Below are 15,217 nucleotides of genomic sequence, written 5' to 3' on the forward strand. Positions count from 1 at the left end.
AGGTTAAGGGAACAGAACTCGAACCATATTCGCCGAGATTAGAAACAAGGAAATCGAGAAACGACCCGTAATCGAGACGCTAGCCGAATTACTCCTGCCACTTCTGCCAAGTTAACCCCACTACGTTTTACCTTGCCAAGAAAATATGTGAAACAGGTACCCCGTTAAAGATTCGAGGCGTTGCGCCGATCAGCTGTTCGCCGGGCGGCCATCTTGGTAGCGCGCACTCGCGGCACCTGGAGGCAGTCCAGCGGATCTGGTCCACTCTCCAGCTCCCCAGGGGAAGTTCTTCCCCTTGGGTTCCACTTCTCTCGGTATTTCTTGAGCCGATATCATCGTCCGCGTACGGAAATCAACCCCCAGGTTAAAATCCACCCCGTTCTGGAGAATATAAATTTCTTAAACCTGGAAATCGGTCGGCCATCCTGGGGTGTCTCTCCCTGTGACACGTCCCACGTGTTAGCATTCCTGCACCCTTCCCACGAATCTCGCGGGACTTATTTTAGGACCTGGATGACGACATCGGCGCTGCCGCTCCGAGCTACTCGCTCGCGTTTCGCTGCGTTCAGTGAGCGCGGAGGCGGTCGCACGATAAGTGCCCACGATCCATCGATCGATCGGTCGGTTTTTTGTTACTCGCGTCACGGCGCCGCGACGCCGACTCCGGTACGGCCGATCTCCCCTCCGAAATGTAATTACGCCCTCGATCGACCCGGCCGGCCATCATCCGGCGACCGACTCGAGCGAAATTGCTTTCGCCGGCCACTTTCTACCCGACGCACTTTTCGCATTTCGAGGCGCGACTTTCGAAGTTACCCGTTCATGCGATAAAAACTTAGAGCTTAGAACCAAAGAGGGGTCGAATCGGGGGGTCGCTTCCAGCTTCCAAGGGTTGTGAACCAAAGGGGCGTTTACCTAACCCCTTAAGGGTACCTCGATGTCAATGCGAAGATACGTGGATTTTGCCTCTATCGAACGTGGCGCATCGGTTGTGAAACGTGCTCCGACATAAATTTTCTTGACATTCTCTCTCAGTTAGTATTTATTTTAAATGGTTATTTATCATTAGTGCACTCTTCGTTTTTCGGCCCTCCACCCTAATTTCCTCGTAATTAATTCCGGTAATTAATCGGCTGCGAAACGTGACGTGATCTGAATTTTACGAAAATTAATTTTCGGTACTTGTTCATTTTTATTTATGATCCCGTTAATTTGCGAGTTGCGCTTCCTCGGTATTAATGGAGTCTTCGTGTTTTGGTAAACTCCAATTGGGGCTTCGCTTAATATATTTAGAAGACCCGATTCTGGGAAAATCTACCTCCTCTTAAAGTGTGGCAACGTGTGAGAATCTTAGCTAAGAGCTCGCGTAATGGGATCTAAAAACGCCTCGGACTGTCTTCTGCAATTGTGACTCCTCACGCACGGCTTGTCATCGGGGTAAAGCGATTTAAAAAAAAATCCCCAGGACGTTGCTAACCGGATCCGACGTTAAGTGCCTTCCAGATTAACGAACGCTATTTTTAAATTCATAAAATCCATTAGAACTACCCCGAATCCCTCTCTCCTCGATAACCCAATTCCAATCCCGAAGAACTTTTCCAACATCCTCACTTAAGCGAAACCGCGCATTTTCACTTCGGAAAATCCCCTCGATCGTCGCGTCAAAAATCCGATTTTTAATTTTTCTCTGCTTCTTCAGCATCCGATCAATCTCGTCAGGGCGATATTCTGATCGAACGCGAAGCTAAATCGGGATACACGACGTGAGAGGTTCTTAATATCGATAACACGCGTTAGCTACCCAACAAATGTCCGTTTATTAAGACAAGGTGATTAGCGTAACAAGGTAAAATTTAACCAACAAAAGAGAGACTATCAAGGTTTGATGAGCCTAAGTGAAAAAAGCCTAAGTTAAGGTGAAGTGAAACACCCTTCAAATCAGTCGATTTGAATACAACACTTTTTTTTAAGGGTATTAGACCAAACTGTCCGAAACTTTGACACATCACTCCTGATCATCTAAGAATTGTCCTGACACATTCAAAATTTGGATTTTTCAAAAAAAATTTTTTGACTCAGCCTAGATCAGGACCAAAATGGCGATGAGCTCTCATATTTCGATCAATATACAATTATCGAAGGCTCTGATATGAGAATCGAAAGGGCCAGGACAATTTTACGACAATTTAGAACACTCTGGTAATCGATAAACTCGTATTTGAACGGGATAAAGGCAAAAAAAGTGTTGTATGCGCTTGTATGCCAATACGATGGTAATACGAGGTCTCGAAGTGAAGACTTAATTGACCTGGAAATCACAGATGGCGTAGGGGATCCCTCTGCAGTAAATTAGGGCCCCAAAAAGCATGAATCTAGAGGATTTCTGGAGTTTTACTTTGATTTCTTTATAATTATTGTACGGAAACGACATATGGTGTACGCCATTTGGTACAATATCCAATATAATTTGACACAGCTGTCAATATAAAAACGAACGTCGGCAACGTAGGCATTTAGAAAAATCTTCTTTATCGACGTCGATCAAGTTCCTCGACGTGTTTCACTTCACCTTAAGGAGCGTCCCGAATGACGTCCTCAGTCCACCAAATCCTGAGCTGAACTGTAGTTTTTCGCCTTTTTAGAAACACACTTCGCCTGCATCTTGCCTTCGGGTGAGGAGCAACATTGTCGCCAAGTGTATCTCGAGTTGCAGGGTAGCACGCAGAAGTGCGCCCATAAATTCCCTGAAGAGGGTTTCCTAAAACTCTGAATTTTTCGAGTACATCTCCGTCATCAAGCAGTAAACTAGTAAAGAGGTCTTCGTTGAATTTAACCCTCATCGAGGACTCCCGCAGATTTATGCTGAGAATTGGCGACAATGGCCGCCCTTGCCTAAAAGACAGGCAAAATTCTCGAAAACACTAGAATATGTGCCGTCCAGGCGGAGGGCTTTCTCTGCGAGCTCCACGGAGCTCATCCTAAACACGGTCCACTTTTTACTCGGTGGAGGAAATATCCACGTCGGTATCGGACGTAAAGTAAACGCGTAGCGATTGATACTCCCCACCGAAAGCAGCTGCCAGGAGTGCAGGTGCATTTCGAGGTCGACTGAGCTTTTCTCGGTGGCTTTACGAAGAAATTTAAAGCCGCGGCGAGCGGAGGTTAAACTCGGAGTTCGGAGGGAAACGTCGTTTCCGGAGAGCGAGTCGGATCGTTCGAGGTGGCGTCAAGTTCGGTTGTTGTTTCCACGTCGAGATCGGGTTGTATTCCCAGGCGGGGCATTATTTTAAGGGCGCTTCTTCGAGGCGAGCGACCGAACGACCTCTCGGATATGTTCCATATAGACGGGCATATCGGGACCGACGACGCGTTATGGAGGGAAAACACTTTGCGGCGAGAAGTTCACTCGCCGTCCGAGGGTAGATAGCAAATAACGAGCAAGGTCAACATTTATTTATATCTGCCCAGAGTAAATATTTGGATTTAGGTATGACGCCGCGAGACCGAGACGAGAGTAGACACGGTTCGAGCTGAGAAGCTGGAATCGAGAAATAGGAGCTGTCAAATCTACCCCTTGGATTTCACAAAACCCGACAACCCCCTTCGAGCATCCGCCGCGTCTGAAGTCCTGCATTTAATTAACACCTCGATTTGATCCCCAATCCCCATAAAATCGCTCGACCGCCGTGCAGAGGAAAGCAAACATTAACCCACCCCAAGACGTGGTAAACATGCAGCACGTGATATTCCGGCGTTCCGAGTAATTAAAATCGCGTAAACGCGTGTGCTTTTTCCCAGGAGATGCACGGGGAGTTGAGTTAAATCAATAATTCCTAGGTACTTTAATTAGATCGAAACGAAAGCTACTCAAATGACTGGAACCCCCTGATACCGGAACGACGATCCTATCAGTGCAACAACTTCTTCCTAGGATACGTTGAGTGACATTCGCGTTGCCGTTTACCCGTGTACACGCATTAGAATCTAGTGAGGTGATAAAAATATACAAAAGCTGCCCCGAGCACCCGAAGGCTTTTAGATCTCCGGAAAACTCGCGCGAGAAGAGGGACGTCGAAAATGCGACCTCGGTTCCGATTTCCCCGCGCAAGAAACGTGGCGATGGAAGCACGTCAGCCAGACTCGCCCTGAAAGCATCTGGAAAACAAGGAAGACACTTTGGAGACGAGAGACGGTGTCTAGGTTGACGTTTTGCCAAGTTCGAAGTCGCGACGCCAGGTTTACGTAATCCACATAGCGGCCGATTATTCGACGAGTCTCTTCGGGATGACCGCTTCAAACGGGAGACAATAGACAGCCCCGAAGTAGGAAACAATCCGGGGATCAGCTCGGAAAAGCGACACCTCCGCAAAAACCAGAATCCTACTCAGTCCCCACGATATCCGTGGATTTCGTTCCGAGGTTACGCAACGAGGAAATTCCGAGGAGCCACGTCATCCGTCGTCTTTTACGAGCGTCGTCGTTAGGGCGATAAACCAGAAAGGAGCCAGCTAAAGGCCTTAACGACAGCCATGAAGAACGTGCATCCTCTCATCACGGCCACCACTTCGAACCCGGCAAGCCGATCGACGTCTCTGATCGAAGAGACCGATCCCATCATCAGATTGAGGCTGGACAAACCTCTACATTGGGACTGGGAGCTGACGACAACGGCGGACACGTTCCCAGTTGTCCAGCTGCTGGACAAAGATGGGAGGCTCCTGGTAGAGACGACTGGTCGCACCGCCCAAAGAGCCAGGGGGTCCTTCAAAGACGGTCTGAAGACGCTAGAGAAGTTCCCCAAAGTGGAAACCAGCTCTCATGTCAAGGTCGACGTCGCTCCTCAGGGTAACCGCAACATGGAGGGGTTCAGCACGAAGTTCGGCAGCTGTCAATTTGGGTACAAGCCTAGGAAGTCTAGGAGCGAGGCCACGGTGACCTCCAGAGAGGGGAAAGACAGGAGGGTGAAGAAGAGGCACTCTTCGGGGGTGGAGGTGGCGAAGAGCCTGGAGGACGAAGGATCGGCTCAGGGGAACACCTTGAAGAGGTACTCCACCGGGGAGTACTTGCGTCAGCAGATCGTCGACGGTCTTCGGAGTGGGTCCATCGGCAGGTCCCCCGAAGAGATCGCTGAAGAAAGGTGCCGGAGGGTGAAGGTGTACCTGAGGAGTCAGAGCGAGGTGGCTTCGTTGTCGAGAGACGAAGATGACGGAGGAGCCGAGGAGGTGGGAGAGAAGAGAGCCAGGCGTGAGAATGACCAGGTGGATGGAAAGGGGAGGACTAGACGGGAGGACCTGGAGCAGATAAAGAAGTTCCTGAGGGAGAGGATCAAGGAGAGCATGGTGAGGGAAAAGTTGCGATCCAGCGGATCCCAGCCGGTGATCGGCGCGGAGAAGGCAAAGAAGAGGCTGAAGGAGATTCAGGAGAAGTACTCGGAGGACGACGGACATTTTCGTCGACCTAGAAAAGCTCGCAGCGAAGCTAGCATCGGGGTCGACCCTGAGATAAACCAAGGAGAAGAAACTAGAAACGACCTACGGGAGTCGAATTCCAAAATTTATGACGAGACGTACGTTAAGGTACAGCATAAATCGGAAAACGACATCCTCGAAGAGGGTGCCATTGAGGGGAGGTCACGGTCCCACGGGTTCCAGTTGCCGGGGAATTCAGAAAGGGCGAAAGAGAAACTGAAGGAGATCAGGAAGAGGTATTCGGAGCAGACCAGGAGCATCAGAGACACCCACCGACCCAGGAAGGTGCGCAGCGAAGCGAGCATTCGATTCGACCCCGAGGTAGATGAGCGGGAAAGGAGTAAAACCGGGCTGCGGAAACACGAATCCTCGGGATTTGCAGAAGCATCGTCGAGGTCGCGGCGAGGTTCGAGAGGCGAGGTCCTCGAGGAGCCCCCGAGTCCTGGCCAGAGGGTCGTAAAGAGGAGCTCCACCGGATCCGACCGGCGGAAGGTCTATCGGAAGACGAAGAGCGACGTTCTGCTGAGCCACATGGAAAGCAGCCTAGATTCCGAAATGGACTCCCGAGGAACACCCAGGAGGATCAAGAGTCAAGAGAATTTGGAGCGCTCCTGGAAGGAGTACAAACAGAGGAAAAAGTACGAGAGGCTCCACAAGGATGGGGAGGCAGCCGTCGCCGAGGAGGACTTCATGGTCAAGCCCAGGTGGAAGGACTTCCAGAACGATTCCTGTCCCGTGAGGAACTGCAAGGTCTGCCAGAACCGAATGAATTGCACGAATCCCCTCGAACTTCCTCCCAGTGCAAAAGAAACGATCCACCAGGACGTTCGGGAACCTCGGGAGCAAACGAACGACGTGCCACCAAAGAACTCGATCATCTCGAAGCTTCGCGTGGACGGATGCAAAGCCGAAGAAGAAGACCTCAAGCCGTTGTCTTTGGACTGCGGCTACAATTCCGTCTCCAAAAACCCCGAGAAGGACTTCAATGAGCTCTACGCGCATTCTAACGTGAAGAAGAGCGACACCTTCAAGATCGTTGACGGGAGCGAAGACGTCGAAGATCCCTGCGATCGATCCGGGGATCCCAAGACCGTCCTCAATGACGATCTTTCTTCCTCCCAGGAGACCAGCTGGTTCCTGACGGATCAAACCAACGAAGACATAACGAAGGATTACTTCAAGCGCGTGTACGAGCTCCTGAAGCGCCGACAAGAGGAGGCGAGGAAGATCGCGGAGGGACGTAATTCCGTGATTTGTGACGACACCTCCTCGTCGACCTACCCGGAAGACGAGCAGCCGAAACGCCGAAGGCGCAGGAAGAAGGACAACAGCCCCCAAGGTAAGGTAAAAAGAAAGATTAAAAATGAATCCCCCCTCGTATTCGTCAATATGTATTCATCTTCGTCTATGACACGGCTAACCCAATGACGACTGAAAATAACGCATTAAACTAAGAATTAAAAATGGTGTTTATATTAGACCACATATTGGCGGTGACGTAGATTTGTACGTTCCAATCGGCTACAAAGACGGCAGATTTTTTTTAGATTCTAGTTAATCGGACGCAAGGTGAGCGGAACCGAAGACACTTTTTGCCAGGGGTTTAAAAATGTTTCTAGCGGAGAAACGCGTTTGTAATTTTGGAAGATGACGGGAAAGGTCGCGTCCATGCACGAGGACGCGGGCTCGTGTGGTGGAATGGCGGTTGAGGTCTTACGACGGGCTTTCAGCCAAACGGATTAGTGCCACGCCGTCACCGGCGGGCCTGCGAGAAACAGTTCTGTCGCAAGCTCGCGGTCCCTGCCAGCACATACGAACGAGAAGTTCTCGGTTCCTAGGTATTTTCGCTGTAAGTTGTTGCATGACACTTACAACGCTAGCTGGGAGCGAGGAGGAAACTGTACCGATGGGCGGACGTCTTCCGAGGTGGTCCAGATGGGATGATGGAATGGTTGGACAAATCTCGCTTTCACAACACGGGGATTCAACTTCGCAATTCCGAAAGCAAAGCACTTCTCCTTTTCACTATTTATTTTGAGAAGATATTTCTAAATTACCAGTCCACTATCGGTAGATGGAATTTTATCTAACGTGAAATGCAGCCTGGATTTATTTCAAATCACTTTTTGGTTACGCGCATTTTGGAGCTGATCGATCCGAACGCTGACCACATATTTTCCCTCTTTTTGAGGAACGTCATTTCGGTTAGCTAGTCCAGAGAATCGATGAAAAATTGGACCGTGAGTCCATAATTAAATGAAACGCGCTGTTAAACTAATAAAAAGGAGGGGGACTGACGTTCCCTCGGTGGCAATCGTCGAAAAACGGACGCGGGCCGCTTTGAGGCGCGTCCTCTTCTGCACTCTAATTTCGAAGTGCCCTGCCCCGAGGTCTGGCAAAAGAAGGAAGAGACTTGCACGCGTATCTTATGATAATTTCACGTGCTAGAAATTCATGAAAAACCTTCCGTGTCGGAGCTGCTGGCGCGAGTTTATTCGGGCCTTTTGCCTGGCGAATGCAGACGCGGTTCCGCCGGCCTCCTTCCCTCCCTTTCAGTCCCTCTCGAGGCTTCCCCAGGACGCGAATTAGCATCGCCAGAGTTAATTTTAAAAAGGAACTCGTGTTGCCCCCGATGGCAAACCTGACAGTGAAAAGTCTTGGTCGGTAGGACTTAGCCTGGCATTGGCAGTGAAACTCCAAGGCGCTGGCACTTCGACATCTTGCGCAATATCTCTCGATCCAAATTCGCACACAATGAACCTGCAACTCGCCTCGGAGTGCACCCCAAAAGCATCGACATTTGGCGCGAACTCGTTATCCATTAACATTGGCATTTCAAAACAATCGATTTCAAATCGGGATTGACCTAGGGAATTTTCAAGACCGCTCCTTGACACTATCTCAAAGTGTCATATCACCTTGAATCCAGTCCATTGATAAAACTGCATCTCTTTCGATTTTAGCACTACTCCCGCTAATTTTTACCCGGATGTAATATCCCGGAACATGAGCCAAAAAAATGGAAGAAAAGTCTCAGACAACTGGAATAAAAATCCACAATAAATCCTGAATAAATCGATTGATAATGCCATTTTTACTTTTAAATCCGCCATTCCGTGTCGGAGGACTTTATCAATTAGTTCTTGGTTTTTCACCGAGCAGGTCGTTTCGCGCTCGTGATTTTCACGGATTATGGTAACTTGGACCGGAACTAGCTTTTAGTCATTTGGTAATCGACGCGCAACAGGTCCTCGACACCAATCAAAATCGATCGACCGGTGCATTTAGAGCAGCGATTATCCGAAGGCCGGGTCAGGTATTTACTTCCCGTCCATGTGACTTATTAGCTGCACTCGCGATTAATCGCTTAATCCGGAAATCGCGGCCGGGCTTCTCCGCAAGAAGAGGGAAAAGAAGACGAAGGAGGCCAAGAGGGGCGGATTCATTCCCTCATCCTTCCAATTTGCGCCCGATGAATTTCGTCGTGCACCGCCGGTGGCTGCACGCGCGGCCGAAAAACAAAACCGAGGCAAAATAGAAACCCGAAGTGCATCCATGCAGCGCGGAATTCCTCGAGGGAATCGCGGCGGTGCATAAGAGAGAGGTTCTTTATGCCCCGCGACTTCCGGTCGAAATACCGCCGCTCCTCGTCGGAATCATGAGCGTTCCGCTCCGCGTTTCCGCGATTCCGTCAACAGCATTGCCGATCTGCATGGAAAGCAGTTCTGGGAAGAAAGATGCGGAAACGGGACGCAAGAAAAGCGGTCCACCCGATTCTTTCCTGTCTCCGGGAGGCATTTGTGTCTTTGATGAATGGATCGGAACAGTTAGGAACAATCGTTCAGTTCGATGTGGGATGCAGTTCCTGGGCCCGGGTCTTTATGCACTTTGGTACTACATAGAAGAGAAATGGAAAATTATCAAAAATTCCTAATTCACAATACCGTTAAATAATTGATCTTCAAGACACCCTATGCCGAACTGTGATGCATAATGTGCCGGTAATTATGAATGTGGCCTAAGTTGATGATCTAAAGAAGTGACTTTTTCCCATATTTTGCGTTACGTATACCTAAACTGCAATATCGTTAAGTTGCTTTGGTAACAAAATGTATCACTTAGACCATTTTTATAATAATCGGCTCGAATATAGGTCTCGTTTCAAATGTTGTATTAAGGGTGCTAAACTATTTCACGATCGCAGTCTTTAGAGGTCCTCTGACCGTGTTATTAATTGTGAGAGCCCTTCACGCGTGCGGATTAATTTCTGAATTTTTTCTGCTTTCCGGGATCCTGTCAAGGGGTCTTACATTTCGGAGTCCGGATCCTTTCAGCGTACCCACTTGTCCGGTCCGACATGACGCGACGTGCAGAACAAATATGATTTCACCCTCATTTTTCTGCCGGTGCACTCCGCGGTGGTGAAGCGAGAAACCCTGGAAACCCTTTTTTAGTAAACCCTGAAGTGCTCCAACATAGTGGCGCGATTCCAGGGTGGTCCCCGATGTTTCGCGTTATTTCGCGTTATTTCATGGAAAGAATAAATAACACCGCGGGGACAATTCAAACGCAGGTTTTTCTTTATATGTATTTTTAGTGGCACAACGCATCCTGGGAATTCGAGGCACATTTTAACCGTGTGGTATAAAACTTGAATGATGACACCGGCTGGGGATGCTGGGCCAGAGAGAGAGGGAGAGGAGTGCTCGCATTAAACTCGCATTTTCCCAGCTTTAAGCTCAGGTTCCATTACAGAGATATTGCGTCGCCGCTGCGACCGCTTCGGCACGCAATTTCGGCCAGCTGATTACGAATTTTACACGTTCCTACGCAATCGGCCGGTACAACGCTTCGCAATTAAGGCAGCGAAAATGCGACCGGGGAAAATAAAAATTATAAGTATATGTAAATAAAATAAATGGCTGGATAAAAACTATGAAGTCACCTAAAATAGATCCAGGAAATATCTGAGCCCTGAAAGTGAGGTCTCGGAGTAGGTACTGTAATTACTTAAATTACGGGGAATCGATAGGTAGGACGATGGCGCGAGGAGGGCGAAATTACGTGGTCTGGCGAAATCGAGATATTTGGACACTTCTGAGAGGTCCTTGATGGGGTTCTTGAATTTTGTCACCAAGGTCAACTCATGGCCTCGGCCCAGAGTCCCATTAAGAGCGAGCAGTCACTTCAAACGCTTCGAGGACCTCAACCAAGCGGAAACGTGGAAGAACTTTTCGCTCGGTTTGATGAGAGCAGGTTGTACCGTTAAACGACGGTGGCTAAATACCGTGGAGTCCTTTAAGGAGACCCCGGAAAATGAGAAAAGGACCGTGGGAGAGAAGCTAAGTCAAGTTTCGTGCATGGAATTGCACGCCAGGCACCTACGTGTTCGCAAAGACCCAGCAGATGTACTGCGACAAAGTTCGAGTGTAAGCTGAAGTACTTGAAGACCAATCGGAGTTTGGGAATGGAGATAAGAGCAATTAGTGACGTTTAAATGTCAAGGACTGAAAACCGTGGAGGTCCTAGAGAAAGGAGAAAGGACCATGAGAGCGAAGCAAATTGGTGGACGTCCTTATTCGTAATCGCACGTCGAGCACCTATCAGGTTATAAAGGTCCAGACATAGAGAGACAAATTTCGAGTTCTAGCCGAAGTACGTCAGGACCAATCACGACCCGATAATGGGGATAAGAGCTTTAGAAGTGTACTTATGACCCAGGGGTAGAAACTCATTTTCCGTATACCGGCGGCTAGTAGGAGAAATATTTCCCTCGTCAAGTTCCGTGCAGACTTGAACGAGATGACTGCTTCTGAAGTGCCTCGATTTCTCACTTCTCTGGGAAGTAAGTTTGCACTTTGTCCGGCGGATTGGATATGATCTCTTTTTGATGGCTCTTTGGAGGACGGTCTAATTTTCTTCGGATGAGATCATCGTTGATCAGCTGAAGGAAGCATTTCCTCATTTTTCTGACAGCTATATTACATCTTAAGATTCGAAGCTCTTATTTACTCCTCCGTTTTGGAATCCTCGAGCAACATCCTCCCCATGAGTGGTTGAGCATGGAAGTCCTCCACCCTTAAAAAGTCAGCTCCCTGTCCGCGTCTCGCTGAACTCGGTTTCCAGGACTTCGATAAATTCTTCATGCACGTTACTTGCCACATCGGTAGGTTTTATGTCAGCCGGGAACCATATTTCAACTTCTGAACGGATACGTTTCCTATTCACAAGATGGCTATTGTTTATTCCCGTGGTACGTCAGCGATCCTGAAAAATATGTCCCACCAACATCCTACCTATCATATAAAGCACTTCTGGTTTCTTCTCCCTCGCAATTGCCAGTTTACGAGTTTAACACAATTTCCAATCCGTTTCTCGTAGACTCTTCTTCCGCAATTTCCGAGTCGAATCAGCATGTGAAATGCATGCTCAATTACTTAATGATCAATGTCTGCATAGCACTAGCCCTGGATGAGCATTGCAGGAGTATCGTCCGACTGATCCCATCATACCGATCGGTTATTTGCACGTAATTGACATCGAATTTGCACTTACTCGATCATGATCGATTCGTGCGGATGATCATACGATTCACCTAGGCATTATCTCAGAACCGATACGTTTATCGGCAGCCAATGCATCGCATGCCACTTGGAATCGCCGTAAAGCCGTTCAGGCATACTTTACACAAAGTTATCATAAGCATAGGTACAACAGTTAAACATAAACCCAGTACATAGATCCAGAATTGCACAGCGATAAGCGAAGGAAGACAGCGCTACATGATGTGCGCGCGGATTAAAAGTTGATGATGTCAATGGTCTGTAATAAACGTAATAAACGTAATAAGCATAATAGACATAATAAACGTAACACCGCCTCACATACATACCAGTTTGCGTGGCCATAAAAATTCCAAGCTCATGGAATATTTTGACCGCTTATATACACTTTAAAATGTCGCCTTTCGTTCGGCAATTTGATTGACCAGTTCCTTATCATATGATTAAAGGATTGTGAAAGCGGCATCTGCTAAATCAATCGTCCATGAAACTTTTCAACGAACTGGGCATACTGAATCATTTCACATTTTACAACGTAAATATAGAGGCTATAAGGAAGGTCCTGACACCCATAAAATTTCATTTGTTTTATAAGAAACTGTTCAAATACCTATAAACAAATTTTTACAATTGCGGGTATTTCAGGATCTTCCTTATAGCCTCCATATTTACGTTGTCAAGTTTGAATCGATTCGGTATACCCTGTTCAGAGGAAAGTTTCATAAACGAGACGCCACTTTCGCATCCCCTTACAACTCGTACATATCACGCATAAAGTAACCATAAGCACACCAATCAGAACTGTGCAATCAATATGCCAAAATAGTTTTTAGTTATATTAAATTTTCTGCAATTTAATTGGCCGATTCTTACGTCTACCGTTTCATTATCGTTAACACGAAGTACGTGTGACGAGGTCGCTCCTCACGCGTTCCCTGACCTGCCCGACGCTTTTGCAGGTTATGTTGGCGACGTCAAGAGTGATGAGTCGGCCGAACCCTGCGCTAGACACGTGGCACGAGTTCGCGTCATTTGCGACTCCGCATTTTCAAATAGTCCGCAAATTTTCTCCTCGAGTACCGTGGACGTAGGCAAAAAGTCCCAGGGACGGTAACGCATGTCGAGTGGGCGACGTAATTTTAATTTCGCGTTTTGTCCCGAATTCCGTCAGCCGAAATGGAGAGGAACAGTCGTCTGAAATCTGCTCTGCACTCGCGCGCTATCGCGTTATTAAATATCCGCGGATGTGGAACTTTGCATTTACGTGTGTCAGTTGATGGAATAAAAAGACTTAGCGAATAGTAAAATTGCTGGTATAATGTTTTGCTCTTACTACTGCATGATAATTGCGTCGACGGCAAATGTGCTCGCAAGTGTTTCAAACGCAGATCTACCCACAGAAAAACCCTTTTCTTCCCCTAGGAAAAATATTTGCTTAATCAGGGAATAAATTTTAAGCCCAGGCCAATATCGTCGTTACTAGTCGAAGAGTATTGCAAACGCAAATATAAATTGTGCCGCCCCCATAAAGTAATAGTTTTCTGTTGTTCATGCAACTAAAACATGTCTGCGTAAAAATGTTACTGGTTCACTTTCAAGGGTTTACATTTTACGAAAGTAGGGTAATCTTTTATTATGACTGTGGATTATTCTTCTGCGGGTCCTGTGGGTATATTAATGGCGTTTTATTATTAATCGCGGTACGTCTAATTGAAATTAACATGGTAAATCTTAACGGAACGTCAGCTTCGATCAATGTGATCGGCACAGATTGTTCGGTTTCTCTTATTGCGTTGGAATATTTTTCGCCCTGTCGAGTGCAGGTGATTTTTCACGAAGGATAGGGAAGAAGAGAGAAAAAGCGGTCGCTGTCCATCGCGAAGATAGTTCGGAAAATTATTGGACGGCCCTGACCCGTTTTCGATCGGGCAATTCTCGGCCACCCTCCACCCTGGCTGGCCCTCTGGTCAAACAGAACAATTTCCTCGGTAAATTAACTTTATCTGCAATCAGTGGTGTCGTTACCGTTAACAGTGGCTTCGCGAACTTTATCGGATCCCTATGCCATTAATTCGGTTTTACTCCTTTCTTAGAATGGCCTTCGTTAAAGCACTGCCGGAAAGCGCTAGCCGGGAGCGTTTCTTGGGGAATTAGACGTCAATTTAACCCACGGTGTAAATCCTGCGGTATTAATGACAAACCGTAAAAGCCGCATCTTGCGGAAAATACGCGGACATATAGATGCCATCGGCACGACTGAGAAAGTGGTGGTTTCCTTCCTAATCGCGACAATTAATAAGAAACTTATAGGTTCCAAATAACCCCTGACACTATTCCTTGACAACAACGGAAACGATTAACCAGTCATGAATAAATGACGATTTCCGGCGAGTCAGTGAATTAACACGAAGAGAATCTCTTTCCATCTTGGGAGAGAAATCTTAACGGATGGCTTCAAGAATTCTTTTTATTTTACTTGACTTTTTAACTTTTTAAAAAGGGGAAAAAATCCGCAAATTAGTCTCACGTTATTCTTCACCCGTAATGGGTCCCATTATGGAACGGATCCATTCGTTAACGAAATGCCCCTAAAGATAGAACGAAATAACCCGAATGAATGATAATTAACGTTTCTCCGCGAGTTATTTGTCGGTAAATCTTTGCGAGGAGGGAACCGCTGCTTTGTCAATTAATTTTCTACCAGCCCGTCGTGGAATGGCTGAAGCGCAGAAGTCGTCGAGGTCTGGGAAATCGGACGGTTTCTGGAACAGCCTTCTCTCAGCTGGCGTGCATTAATTAAGCCCGCTTGGGGTTATATTTATTCGGCTTTGCGCATTGATAAGCCGTGTTTACCTCTGCTATTTATCAGCACCTTGAGGGGCGCAGTAGAGGTTCTCGTATTCTAGTCGCGGCCATCTTCCTCTCGCCGTGAAGCCAGGTGTCTTCCTATTGTGCTGCAACAAGGGGCGCTGGTAACGATATTTTATTTTCAGGGAGGAATATCTCGGAAAATGTCACCGTTATTTATTTAAACGAAAGCAAAGAATACTCACAACTAGCCGCACACAATTTCGTAAATGTTTCGTATTTAAATCACGGCCATAAAAATAAAAATCTCTACACGGTGGTCGCATTCGTCCGCGCTTTTTATTCCTGCCTGGCACTCCATTCCCCGGAATAATAAAG

The 15,217-nt window shown here is 47.4% G+C and overlaps 1 protein-coding gene across 8 annotated transcripts in view; it reads left to right on the forward strand.

The window, feature by feature from the left end:
* The first annotated feature begins 591 nt into the window (after nucleotides 1-591).
* LOC105697607 overlaps nucleotides 592-15,217 on the forward strand; it is a 129,693-nt gene continuing 115,067 nt past the window's right edge. Inside the window, exons 1-3 of one of the 8 annotated variants that reach the window (XM_012421067.2) lie at nucleotides 603-620; nucleotides 1,294-1,437; nucleotides 3,799-6,807. In XM_012421067.2, coding sequence (XP_012276490.1) covers nucleotides 4,530-6,807 — 2,278 coding nt within the window. In that variant the 5' untranslated portion in view covers nucleotides 603-620; nucleotides 1,294-1,437; nucleotides 3,799-4,529. Of the gene's footprint in view, nucleotides 1,438-3,296; nucleotides 3,420-3,798; nucleotides 6,808-15,217 lie in introns of those variants that run through there. The other 7 variants (XM_012421064.1, XM_012421066.1, XM_012421065.1 and 4 more) reach the window with 7 other exon arrangements.

Source organism: Orussus abietinus, unplaced genomic scaffold (genome assembly GCF_000612105.2).
Source record: "Orussus abietinus isolate OABI.00-Male unplaced genomic scaffold, Oabi_2.0 scaffold21, whole genome shotgun sequence".
In the NCBI taxonomy this organism is placed as follows: Eukaryota; Metazoa; Arthropoda; class Insecta; order Hymenoptera; family Orussidae; genus Orussus; species Orussus abietinus.